The sequence below is a fragment of the Antedon bifida genome, chromosome 8 (assembly GCF_963402885.1).
Source record: "Antedon bifida chromosome 8, ecAntBifi1.1, whole genome shotgun sequence".
NCBI lineage: Eukaryota > Metazoa > Echinodermata > Crinoidea > Comatulida > Antedonidae > Antedon > Antedon bifida.
The window spans coordinates 23,183,963-23,198,265 of record NC_136233.1 but is presented as its reverse complement, the minus strand read 5'-3'; the positions used below and the strand labels follow the sequence as shown (position 1 = coordinate 23,198,265).

The window sequence follows — 14,303 nt, the reverse complement described above, 5'->3', positions numbered from 1 at the left end:
ACATGTACTTCGCTTTCTCATCCCTCAACCGTAATGTTACATACAAAACACAAATTGAGTTTCTTTAAATTGACTCAGTTTGTGATAAGTTTCTCCTTCGGAAGTAATTCCCAGGGTGCTAATATAGTCCTGCGGTACGTACATTTGAAATCGCCAGTTTTGTTACGCTGAAATTACTGTGTATTCGAGAACCATCTGTGGGCACGACCTAGATGGTACGCGAGCGAAGCGAGCGTACCATCTAGTTACAATTCAATACAGATTAAATACATTGCAGTATATTAAATAACTTGAATAGGCCTACTTTCAATTATTATTATCAGCGACAAATGCTTGCGACGCCAACGTTTGTCAGAATGGAGCTGCTTGTGTCCAGACTAGTTCTTGTACAGCATACAGGTGTACGTGTTCATCATGTTTTAGTGGAACATTCTGTAAAAGTGGTAACCCGTGTTTTTTTGCTTGTCTTTATCATAGTTCAAATATAGTATTTTACCGTCTATACGTTTGCGACGCCACATTTATTATGCATACTGGACAATTATGTTTTTATACTAATTTTTATTAAAGAACTATTTTCTGTAATCTGAATATTTTCTTTCTATCCAATACTAGTATTGAATGCTTGTTCCAGACACGTTTGTCAGAACGGCGCTACTTGCAACCAGCATTACTGTACAGAATACACATGCACCTGTCCTACTTACTACAATGGAACGTTTTGTGAAACTTGTAAGTTTTATCTTTGTCTTCTTTTGTCAAACAGTTGTTTTAATACGTGAAAGATGAAATGGTTTAGATTGTAGGCCAATTTACATAGACGAGCGGTAACGGTAACTGTAAGTGGAAATTTTTGTTGTTGTAATTTCTGCGTTGAATTTTCAAATTGTTAAAATATTTAGACAGTTGCGCGATCGTTCATAGTTTCTTGGTCGATATTGAAAGGAAATAAATAAATAAAGAAAAGAATTAGTTTATTTTAACTAAATTTGATCACCTTTTGTCATGATTGTTTATATTTATGCTGCTTTTGTTGGCAATAAAGTAAAGTATACATTCTGGAAACTTAGAAGCTCTATTTTTTAGTTTCACAGCTCAGCTCCAAACATGGTGGAGCGGAGGTCATAATGAGTCTTATATATTTTGTTTCATATTTTAAAAAAAATCATGTCGTAACATTGTTAGGAAACAAACCAAGATAATCTTTTGTAAAATGTAATTTTGACTATGCTCAGGATGCAACGCAAGGACTAAGCCGCAACGCAAACCAATCACAAGCAAGATGGTATAAGACTAGCTTTCGATTGGTCAATTCGCTTGCATTGCTGCTTACGTCTTTACTTGCGTGGTAGTGGGAATCAAGCCACATTTCGTACCGCTGATTTAGAGAGTACAGTCACAAGTTTAGGTAGAAAATTGTATTGATGTTGCTCAGGTAATTTATGGTTGGATTTCCGATTATACCAACACACGCAAACGTCGAAGTAGCGGGCCACCAGTAGCATTTTCAACAAGATAAAGAACCACACCCATCAAGGTTTAATCATAACTCCATGGTTTAATCTAAACAGATCTTCACTTTGAATTTTGATTCCACAACAAACAATTTAAAATCTGTATTCAGTTTATTTACTCGAGCAAATAATTATCAATGTAAGAGTCGTAATAAATGTAAACATTCTTTTTCTAAACATAAACACAGATTTAGGTCCGACTTCAGATGACTCAACGAGTCTTGCTATTGTATTCGTGTTTGTCGGAACAGTCATTGGCATCATTTTAATACTTTTAACATTTTGTTTGATCAGAAAAATGATAATGCCAAGTCCATTACAGGTAAAATACATTTTTCAAAAATAATAAATTAGGCATAGCAAGGTCGTATTGAGATGTATGCATTTGAATGTATCAGATGTAAACTCAATACTGTGTTGTATCTTGAATAAAGTATCGCAAGGGTGTTCCAAAGTAAACATTTATTGTTTTTTCCATGTTTTTTAAGGTAACAGAACCGGTACATGACTATCAAACAGTGGTAATTAAATTATATTTGACTATTGCTTTTTAAAAACAACATCTTCAAAATCTATCAATCTATTTCTTAAGTAATAATTTTAAATCATAATTACAACCAAAATAAACAGTAAGTCATTATTGCCATACAGGAACAAACCCAGCGTTTACAGACATTTATTTGACCAATTAAGATCTTTAAGCTTTTGACATTTTGTTAATCCAATATAATTTCTAAGGAAATTATATGATTTTTTTTTTAGATACCTGCTTCTATCGGTGAAACAAATCGAGACAGCAATCATGTTTACGATGAGATACCGATTCAAGATAGAAAGAACACAGTTGTATATGCGAATCGGATTTACAAAACAGAAACCTAATCTGTTGAAGGAAGTTTTAAAATGTTTTTGTATTTTATCTCAATATTCAAATAGACTCAAAAGTAGATTGTGTGGGTTTCCCGAAACCAACCGGACACTCGAGGCAGGTGTATGTATATATAATGATATTGTTCGGTTTCTGATATAATACAAGAGATACGTTTAAGTAAACACAATGCAATTAATACAACATTAACATATATCAATTTATAATTTTAAAAAAAAATGTAACATTAGTTATTGTTGTAAAATACCAATCTCAATATATACATTTTCTAAAAAGTAAAGTCGATGTACGATATAGATGACACTAGGGCTTCACCATCAACACAGTGCATGCACAGTATTATAATGTGGCTATCAATGAAACTATTAAACAGTCATATATGAATCCTGTCAATATGTTGACAATCATATTTAGTATACTATTATTATATTGGCCTGTTTGGTATTTTAATTAAGGTGTTTAGCTTTGTATAAACGTTGCGTCCGTTTATTGTTTGATTTTGTTTTCTCTATATAAGCCTTTATTGAATATAATATTATTTTTAAAAACACTTTGAATAATTATTGTACTGCATTTTTGTTAATAATTAAACAATAAAAAAAGTGTATTAATTGATTCAATCAGTTAGAGTACTGTACATATAGCACGAGGGAAGTAAAAATAACAATATCTGTCCAATATAAGTCGAAAGGGCAAAATACACTGAAACAGGAACAAACTACATTTCAGCATACAATAAAGCTAGAGTAAATTGTGAAATAGTTTCAGAGTTTGTCTTGTACTACCTTATGAACAGTTATTTAAAGATTTAACAATTTGTAATGGAGACAAAGTATAGACCTATCTGTGCGATAATTCTACTGATTGTTCAACTTTGTGACTGTAAGTAGAAATGTTATATCTCCATGGTAGAAATAATATTTTAATGATATCGTGTGGTTTATGAATGTATGTGTAATGTGACAATTTCTTGTATATTCAATTACATTAGGATATTTATTATCATTTTTGTAAAGAGATTTTAAATAAGGCCTAATTTGATAACTCAATGTGTAATGTCTATCTTGCGTTTTCATTAAATTTCAGTTATAAATAGTCAAACTGAACCTGTAGTCAGTATACAAGAAGCTACTGTTAAATTAGGTGAAAATGTTGTTATCACCTGTAATTTTACATTCATTGGTTCAAGAACACTTCTTGCTGTTAAATGGTACAATAGCACACCAAAAGGAGATCAATTAACCCAACTTCTGAACACCCAGGTCTCTCAAAATGGTAGATATACAGTTGATATACCCACAACAACTGCTCAATCTGGTATAGCTACTTTCATCATTGCAAACACAGTATTGTCTGATGATGGATACTATCTATGTAGAATTGTAGATTCACCTCATACCGAAACTGGGGAACAGTTCGGAAACCTTATTGTTCGCGGCTGTAAGTATGAATAGTTCTTAACGTGACATAATCAAATTTCTGAAACACAGGTTTCATTATTCAATAGAGATCTTAGAGAATCAGTTCTAAATCCAACTAAGTTGTCTGTCAAAACAAATTAAATGGCAGTGTTTACCTGTTCCTAATTTGCTGATTAATCCTAACATTTCTTCCAAACAGTGAAAGTGAATGCTTGTAGAGTCGACGCAGGATTCAACATTGGCGAAGATTCAATAATGACGTGTATATACACACTTGTTTCAGGAGATTCATTGCTTCAATTGGTTTGGTCCAAAACTGATAACAGTGGTCAATCAGTAGGAAATGTTCTTGTGACTTCTACAACCAAACAATGGTCGATACAGTTTGTCTAATGATAATCTTATAATATCTGATATTACAAAGGAAGATGAAGGCACCTATTATTGTAACGTTAGCACTGTATAAATCATGATTTGTATTTTTTTCGATTGGCTCAACTTGGCCGAATGGAAGATTAGTGAACATACTTTTAAAAGTTAAGTCTTTAAATTTGATTGAATCTGATGTGCATTTTATCAACTTCAATTTCAGAAACTTTATGTATTTTTTTCGATTGGCTTAACTTGGCCGAATGGAAGATTAGTCACAGGTCTTGTTGTTGGAATGACGTTTGCTGGTGTGCTCATTGGATTCATTATATGTTTGATTATGGGTTTTATTATCAGCAAAATAAGGCAGTCAAAATCACAGGTAAGAACATTTTTACAATATAAATTTTGATGAACTGAAAAGCAAATTACTGAAAAAACGGAACTCTAACAGTGACTGGATAGCAAGGCAACAAGCTAAACAACAGTATAAAAATGGCCTACATCGGAAAAAAACCAAACAGGTGGTAAGAACTAATAATAGTTTTAATTCCTCATCGTGACAACATCATTATCATCATTATCATCGTTACAACATCATTATCATTGCCAGCACGATATGAATTAACATTAAATTATTATTGGATTTTTTTGTTTCGATTTTCTAAAGGTACCTAAACCGAAAAACGAAAATGAATCAGGGGTAAGAAAATATATATCGTATAGTTTAACCCTTAATACCGTTTATATTCTTATCATCACTGTCACTATCAAGAATGATTATAATCATTACTATGTTATTGTTTCTGCAATCAAATCAGTGTTGTATATTTATTACAGGCATTACTTATATCGGACAAGAAGAAATAGACAATACGTACCAAGATTTGCAGATGAAAGCCAACAATCAAGTTAAAAAATAAATATATATCCACGTTTAATAGAACAAAGTTAATAGAATATCACAATTACATGAGTTAACTAAACTAAATACTCCATACTATTACTTTCTGTATTTTTTCAAATCTATATTTTTGCAATGTGAATAAAATCGATTGATTAAATTTGTTTTGATTTTTTGTGTGTATGTATTACATTTTTCAGTATTTCTTCTTAATTTATTATTTTTAAAAATAGATGCAAAAACTTACGTTTTCTGTCAGGCATATCCAGAGACAATCCGATAGATTTGTCAACATGTTAAAATCCAAGTAATATATCCATAAACTGATCCAAACAGAATACATCAATGGGCAATCTTGTACAACACGCCTCGATCCAACAAAAAAACTCATTATTGGCGATAAACCCAAATCTATAGCCACACAAAACTGGTTAATAAATTAAAGAAAGTCGTATAGAATCTTGACCTTTGGTGTGTTAATTCACATAGTATCTTATATACTGAACAAGACGAAACAAACTACCGTATTTCGCTTTTTTACTACTACTTAGGCTAGAAGAACCAAGTAAACCAAGCTCCTGTGGTGGACACCTGTTTATGCAAATTAGCGTAGTTAGAATTCTATAAAATGTAGCGTGTTCTGTAGATATTTCCTCAATGTGATTCATTACACACTCTTAATAATAAAATGTTATAAAGATCTAACAATATATAATATTGTACAAGGTTATTTATTTGTTGGTGCTTTTTTTTTTATAAATATGGTTCTCAAAAATGTCGTCTCAAACTGTGGTATAGATTTAAATTATAATTTGTAGTGTGTCGCCGTATCACAAAAGTATCTAAACAGGGACTAACTTTAAAAATTATAGTATATTCAGAAGGTCCCAATAGTCATGACGTATCCGTTAGCATTTCGAACTATTGTTACGGTGACCTGGTCTTGTAAATTTCGACTTGAGAAGATGTTAGCGCGTTTCAACAAAATGTATTGTTGATTTATAAGAAACAACACTATAATATTGATAAAGTTTGAAAATTAACGTCAACGTGATCGTTTTAAAGATAACTTTATAATGTTGATTATAAATCTATTTCAACTCAATACATCTTGGTGGAAAATCCGTTGTATAGCAACGTAGGGCTATTGTATGTATATGTGTTCTGTGAATGGATTGACCAATTTTAATAGAATACACAATAGTGGATACATATTTTGAAGTACAGTAAACATAACTACACAATTTTGGTTATCAATTTATTTTGTGCAATTAAAAACATTTTTCAGCCTTGAATAAATACAACATGCAAATACACACCGATATAAAAATACTGTACAAAATCTATTCATACTAAAACATTTCAAATATAGGTTTTGCAATTGTAAAATACAGATTTCAATATAAACTTTCAAACAATTAAAGCCGTTGTACGATATTGGAATGAGTTGTGTATGCCCAGGTAGCAAGGCTCAAGGTAATAATAATTGACGATATTGAGGCACCGTGTATACTGGTAGCAAAGAATATAAAGCGCTATATAATCTGTGGTGGTAGGCCTAACTGTAGGCCTACTGGTTTGACCGCGTAATGGTGTTTACTGACGCGTACGGTGACGCTCTGTAAAAACCAAGCGTCATACGCAGGTTGGTCGTCGTCATTGATTCGGTGACTGGATCACTTTTATAAATGTGAAAATATGAAATGTTTAATATCAATCCTAAATAATGTACGCTGTAATGTATGCTGTCTAGCAGATGTGACGTGTCTACCTGTAATTCTAATTTTCTTCAGTTCAGTTATTCTAATCGTAATAAAGACTACATACATAAAATACAGTTAGTAAACAGCATTTGTAGAATTACAAGTTAACAAAAAGTACACATATAAATCGAGCGCATTTGGTGCGTAACTAACTTATAATAAACTAGAAAAAACTTACTGCAAATAAACCTACAAATAACAATTATTATATTTTTTATGCATATTTACAATTATTTAAAAAGTGTAATGGAACATATTTCTGAATTCCATATATGATGTAGCATACTTGTTCAAGAACTTAGTGTAAACATGAGGTATATTGCTTATCTTTATATTTACTACAAGCTATTGTTAGCTTTGTTAATTGCATTATCAATTTTTTTTCTATATCTGAAACTTGTATTTAAAAAGTTAAATAAATATAATTGTATTCTTTACTAAAAGAGCTTTAAATAACAAAATAAATGCAATATATGATGAATTAGATGAAGTAGAATGGCTAAGATAACAGAGATATCAAAGAGTATGGCAAGCACCTTGTATAAGAATATAAAAATATGCTATGGGCTTAAAAAATAGATGTATAAATAGACGTAACTTGATACAGCCTGTCACAAGACAAGCACATGATGTACTAGAACCGCTTTATGAACAATAATAAAATAAAACCTCGTTTCTGTGTAGCAAACCTAAAAAAAAATATAATTATTTGCTAAATATATTTCTAAATAACTAAACCCTGCTTGTGTTTGCCACATGTTACACAGTATCAATTCAGCTAGGTAAACCTTTTAGTCACATGACAACCTTAATTACCAACTGCTACAAATAAACAATACATTATTGAATACAAAATAAACCCTCATTTAAAAATGACATCATGTATGTAATGTTACACTGTAATTGTAGACCAAATGCATTATGTGTTAACCAAGTAAAAGAGGCATTTGATTGGTTGACTGAATTATTCTAATTTGCATAAGGAAATGGAGACATATCAGTTTTCATATCATAACACCAACAGATTTGCCACCATCTTGGTTATACTTGGCATCTTCTCTGGCATCAAACAACATCTCCTGTTAAAAAAACATTTAGAATGTTAGTAACGGTATTATTTAACCTATAATATATAATACATTTATTGGAACTAAGCCTTTACATTGGTGGCATAAAAAGCATACAAAACCTATGCATTTAAAATGCACAGCAAATAATGTCTAACGCTGGAAAGTCATACTACTACTACAAACTTTAAAAAAAATATATAATTTGTAAAATGATGGGAAAAAAATATAATTAAAATAATATTTAATATAAATATGTTAACTTACATTACTTTTCTGAAGATCTTTACTAATACCCAAACCTGATTTCTCATCACCAGTTTTCAAAGGTTGACGGGTTGCCTTACCACTCATCTCTACATCAGCAGGATGGCCAGTATAAGCAACTCTGTAAGATATATACATAAATAGCAAAGTGAATTGCACGATTCTTTTTTATTTTCTTATGTGGTTCTTTTTCTAAACTGCAATGATTATCAAATTTATTATATTATATGTGAGGGAGTGTGGTGCAGTGTGTCGGATGTTGGATTACTGATCGTGAGATCGTGGTTCGAATACAACTCTTGTCGCATTGCTTGTATCCTTAGGCAAGACACTTTACTTACATTTGCCTTTCTCCAACCAGGTGTATAAAATGGGTACCGTTAGATCAAGACACAACTTTGCGCTGATTACCAGCTGCATATGGGAGTATATTTCCATACGTGTTTGATCAAAAATGACCTGGGTAATAATGTGCAGCGCTGCATTGAGAGCTTGCTTATATGTGCTATATAAGAATGAACTATATATATTATTATTATAACTAGATAGTAAAAAAAAAACAAAACACAATGAAGCATTTTATACTTACTTTTCTGGTACCTTTTCCTTCCCTGCAATTTAAAAAAATAAAAAAAAGTGTTTTTAACATAGCTTTATAGAAAGTACTGAGGAGTTCAACTCAAATAGACTCATATTTCATCATACCTTACTTTTACTAATTTACCAATAACAATTAAAAGTGTTAATAATTAAAGAAGGTTTTTAAGGAAGGAGAGCATACGATTGGCGTTTAACAACATTTAGTAAATTGGTTCCCAATTTTATAGGGAATGCACAGGCATGTGTTGTGCTTAGTTTATACATGGAGTTAGCCTCCATGTTTTATAGTTTGTAGTATAGCTTTAAATATGTATATTTTTATATACTGCTTTTGTTTTGTTTCTTTTCATTATTTTGCTCAATTGTTATATTGTTTTATTTTGGTTTCACCACTATTGAGAGTGTGCGCCACTGATAAAAAAGTGATGACCAATAAATAAATAATAAATACCAATAAATAATAGTGGTAGCAATAAACGTTGTACTTTATTCATTGCTCCAAGCATTATATTCATCTGCATCTAATTACTGGCTATAAAACATATTAATTAACTTACTTTTCCTGCAGTATAGCACAGCTACAACAATAACAACAATGACTACAATGACAGCAATGATCACTCCTGCAATCAGACCACCATTCGATCCTTTTTCTAAATTAGAAAAAAGGTCATAATTAATATTTGTATTGTACTGTATCAATAAAGAAGATGTAATTAAAAAATAATGATCTAATAAATTCTGTATTTACAGAAGATGCTTGGTATTACAAAATTAAAAGACTGAAACAGTGACTAGGAAGATAAGGAATCTTGGGAAGAAAAGCACAAAAAATAATAATAAAATAATACAAAGGAAATGTCAATGGCTACACTAAGCCCCATGTATAAAGATAAACATGCAGAGAATAATAATAATAAAACTATAACATTGAAATATGTTTTGGCTTGATTTTCATCTTAAAAAAGAACAACTTTCTCCACTTCTTATACCAGTGCTTCCTTTAATGTCAGCACTATTTAAGTCTGATGACCTGAGAATGACCTACCATGTGCATTTCCTCACCTTTACTCTTTTCAATTATATTTTATTACTCCAGTTGAATTTAAATATAGAATTTGCAACACAACAACTGGCAAGTTGATCCAAGCAAAATGCTATCAATTTAAAATATCTATTTATTTTATTTTTAAACCTTACAAAACGTCCTATCCTACAGAAAAATGTCTTAAATGATCCTATAAAAAGCAAAAGGTTTTTCACCAATAGGTTCCTATAGAATCCTATTGCCAAATAGCCTATAGAGCCATTTTCCGTAAGCTCTGTCTATATTATAAAACTAGTTTGACAAAAAAAAGCGTGATGTGCCCAAATATGGTAGTGATATACCCAAATACGGTAGAGGTATGACATCATCATGTCCATACAATTATGGGCATATCACATGTTTTTGTCACATAAAGTTTGATAGTGTAGACAGAGCTTCAGACAGTCACCATATTGCTAAAATGGCTCTAAATCGATTATCATTAATTATGGGTGTCAATGCATCTAGTCTACATACCTTGTTTACATGTAACACCTTCAAAGCCTGAGGTACATTCACAACTAAAACCATTATCATTAATCTCACAAGTCCCTTGATTATCACAAGGACTTGAAGAACATGCATCTTGAAATAAAAACAAACATGCATAGCAATATTAACATTAAGTAACAACATTGCAAGGTTATTAAGAGCTTAAAGGTGATTATTAACACCATAGACCTAATTTATAGGTCCATATTAACACATAACATGCAAGGCCTGGGTAAAGCAACAAAGGGAAGTTACTACATTGGAACACGTATACTGTATCAAGAGTGTAAAATAATAATACTGAGCATTTATAGTACAACAGTCTAGTAGAACAAGTAAGTTTTAAGAAAAGACTGATATTGAATTAATGACAGAAACTTTGTTGAATTTTGACAATATTAAATGTATCCAGAGATATTTAATTAAAATTATGAGTATTTTATACTGTGGCAACAAAATAGCAAACACCACAGAGTTGTCAACTCATACAGTACCATGTGCTGGGACAAGGTATCTGGTCACCGTCTTACTATATTGATTGGTAGCATTTAAGACCTTTGGGAACAATGACAAATTCTATTTTTGAAGAGTTAACTGTACAGGTACAATAATAACTAAATATTTTGTCTTCACAATATGACATGATTAGATAAATGTAGAGGTCAACTTACCATCACAAGCTTCAAAAGTTTCTGTAACAGATGGATTGACGTTATTGTCTATAACACATGTTACGACTGATGTTGTATCGCATGAAATGTCAGCAGACACGGAACCAGTACCAGAATCAAGATCAGATTGATCAAGTTGAATGGTGACTCTTGGTGTTGGATTCCCCTCTGCCTCACATGTTACTTTACCTCCTATCCATTCCATAGTTGTTAATGCTACATCTGTAATACAATATAACAAATCTGGTAAAAATCTAATTTATACCAAACACCTTCAAGCAAAACAAAATTAATGTTATTCTTTTCAGATTTAATTTTAAAAAATGGAATTTCTTACAATTTACTGTTAATTCTAGAAAGCGACTGCTGAGTCTTCCTTCACTACCAGAATATGCAGAATTCTCGGCTCGACAACGATAAGATCCTTCATCAGTGGACATGACATTACTAATGGTCAAGTTCTGGTTGTATAAAGAACCACTAAATCTTTCACTGTTATCAATATCAATTATATTATCAAATTTAAACCAGGAAAAAGTGATTTCAGTTGGTACTCCATCTGGCAAGGTACATTCAAGTGTGGCTGTACTGTCACTTAGTACGGACATAGAGGACTCTTTCACTGATGGAGGATCAAGATCTGAGGAAGAACAAATATATAGCAAATTGTTAATTGGTCAGATGTTTGCATCTAGTAAGTAATTGTCTCCAAGACATCTGACACACTTACTTACAAGAGTGGATTAATATATAGGAGATATTCTCCAAATTCCTTTGTGTGTTTTAGAGGTTTAGTGCTCATTCTGATTTTTACAAATTGAATACCGACACTAATTTGAAATGAATTACAAATCTGCAAACTAACATTTCCTAACAAAGGTACTGTAGGGGGTGGGGGAGGTTAAGTGTCTACCTCAATCAACATTAGTGCTCACATACAAACAGAAAATACTATATGTTTTAAAATGCAGTCTGTAATTTTAATATTAATTAATTAATAAACATTCCTCTTAATTATTATTTATAACTTAAGGATTAATTCAGTTGACAGATCTTCTGAAGCACTAACAGATTGTATGTATGGGCGAGTTCATCTACATGAGGGTGCAGAGTTGGAAAGGCCTCTCGGTTTGTCTAGGTAACCTAGGCACAATGTAGACTGTATATATCTCCTATATGTCATTCAATTTTAATACATACATTGAACAGTAAGATTGGTAACCTTGTCCCTTATAATACCGCCAGCAAACACCACATTACACTCATAGTTCCCTGCATCAGCCTTGACAACATCTGAAATCCTAAGATCACCTCTATTTGTACCACTTATTAGAGAATAACGGCTATTTGGTGATGGAGTAGTATCAGAACTAACGAGTGGATTTCCTTCTTTTTCCCCTTGTTCGTCGGTACGGTACCAACTGATTAAGGTCAGGGCTGGGGGTGGATTTGTGTAGCCGCATTCTATCGTAGCTGTTTCGCTTTCTTTGACAACAGCGTGTGTTACAGTTACTACTTGCATTAAAACATCTAGAAAAAAAGTCAGGAGTCACTTACAGTATACCAAAATACATGTTATTCTGAGAGTCCCTAATGATCAGCTTCTGCTGGATGGATCACCATATTGTAAAATATAGTTGAAATAAATAAAATAAACTATATACAACGTTTAATAGTAATTTAGTTCCCCATATTGACATTTTAAATTGTAATCTTCTGAGATTCTTTTGTATTTTTAACTGCAAGATAATATTTTAAAAATGTAACATAAATCTAAGTGATAATACAGAAATACTGTAGAAAATACTGTACAAATACAATCAGGATGAGACAATTTGGTATAATGTGTAGCGGCAATCAATAACAGAGTGAGTGAACACTTTAATACTTACTTGAAGGAAACACCAAAACAAGCAACAATGTGATAAGACTATTCATATTCTTCATCATTCACTTTGGTAATTTAGTAAAATAAATCTGGGAAAAAAAGAAAAATAATTGTTGGACACCTGTGTACAACATGGATTGTTAAGTTATGTTTGAGAGTGATGTGACACTTTGTAATTGTTTTGTTAGTAAAATCTGGGGAAAAAAGATACTATTTGTTGACGTATATGACATAGATTGTTAAAAAGTTTTAATTTTTGAATTTAAAACATTTATTCATTTCTTTACTTCTTATTTTTTCTTTAATTTAGTTGAAAAGTACAATAGACATATTTAGAATATTTTATTTATTGAGACGCACTCAGCAGTCTATATTAACAAATGCTTAGACTTCTTTAAAAAAAAACTTAATTAGGCATGAACTGCAAAATGTACCCTTTAGTCATTCTAATCTAGCCATTGTTACTAAACTTTTATTTCTTGATTTGGTACCTTCATCAATGTTCGTAATCTAATTGACAGAACCCCACCCATTTTTACAGAACAAGAAGATGAAAAATGAACATAAATAAGAAAAAACACATTATTAATTACTTAATTTAATACAATGTGCCTTATAGAATAATTGTAATGATGTACTGTACGTCATAATACATCTCATGGATCGATCCCATCTCATAATAATATGGATGGTTAATCGTGTTACCAAAATAAGATATAGGGCGGCAAACTTCCTAGGCCTAATGTTGATCTAAATCGAGCCGACCTTAATTGCCAAATGCTGAACAGAAGGGCGGGGACACTCGTTGGTATTAAGCTAGCCTACTTATCCATGAGTATGTACGTGGTATACTAAGCACGATATGACAACGAATCACAATTTTAAGTTGTTAAATTATTTCCTAAATATATAACCTACACATACATAATATTAAGACTAAACTATGTAAAATAAAATAGAATTTATGTGTTTTACCAACATACCAATTACCTGATGTTTGTCTCGCGCCGACTTAAATTGCAGTAAATAAAGGTGTGCAGATAGGTGGCGTGCTTCTGTCTTACTCATTTCCAAACAATGTTTACTCCGGTTCTATTGTTCCGGAGTTCGCTTGTTCAGGAAGTCTATTGTTCCGTTAGAGAATATTATTAATACCACTATTACCATTCTAAATGCCTGTAATTGTTCATATTTATTTTTATACCCATACAAAACATATGCCAGCTATCCATCGTCCTATCAGCGTCCTTTCGTAGGCCTATCATCACGCAGGATCAAATCCCAGTAGTAGGCCTATAGTTTCGGATAAAAAAATATTTTTTCTGAATGATTCATTGTTAAATCGCTCACTAACGAATACAAGAAATATTT

General features: G+C 31.6%; 2 protein-coding genes and 1 long non-coding RNA gene across 4 annotated transcripts in view; 2 read left to right on the top strand and 1 right to left on the bottom strand.

Moving 5' to 3' along the window:
• LOC144850273 (uncharacterized) overlaps positions 1-3,413 on the top strand; it is a 29,798-nt gene extending 26,385 nt beyond the window's left edge. The window contains exons 8-12 of the mRNA XM_078707515.1: positions 324-443; positions 616-732; positions 1,703-1,836; positions 2,003-2,035; positions 2,277-3,413. Coding sequence (XP_078563641.1) covers positions 324-443; positions 616-732; positions 1,703-1,836; positions 2,003-2,035; positions 2,277-2,396 — 524 coding nt within the window. The 3' untranslated portion in view covers positions 2,397-3,413. The remainder of the gene's footprint in view (positions 1-323; positions 444-615; positions 733-1,702; positions 1,837-2,002; positions 2,036-2,276) is intronic.
• Positions 3,414-4,385: 972 nt separating this feature from the next.
• On the top strand, positions 4,386-5,188 carry LOC144850894 (uncharacterized). Its single transcript, XR_013614131.1, has 3 exons — positions 4,386-4,575; positions 4,864-4,896; positions 5,034-5,188. It is a non-coding gene; the product is annotated as an uncharacterized LOC144850894 (long non-coding RNA).
• A 1,153-nt stretch (positions 5,189-6,341) lies between these two features.
• Positions 6,342-13,961, bottom strand: LOC144850022 (lachesin-like). 2 transcript variants are annotated; one of them, XM_078707186.1, is made up of 10 exons: positions 13,923-13,961; positions 12,937-13,021; positions 12,245-12,574; positions 11,382-11,684; positions 11,045-11,266; positions 10,359-10,466; positions 9,352-9,447; positions 8,784-8,805; positions 8,195-8,315; positions 6,342-7,939 (listed from the first exon to the last, which is right to left on the bottom strand). In XM_078707186.1, exons 2-10 carry the CDS (start codon positions 12,992-12,994, stop codon positions 7,865-7,867), a joined length of 1,335 nt encoding a protein of 444 aa, XP_078563312.1. In that variant the 5' UTR covers positions 12,995-13,021; positions 13,923-13,961; the 3' UTR covers positions 6,342-7,864. The 2 variants fall into 2 exon arrangements, with proteins under 2 accessions (XP_078563312.1, XP_078563311.1); XM_078707185.1 differs by having other exon boundaries at positions 13,916-13,944.
• Positions 13,962-14,303: the final 342 nt, after the last annotated feature.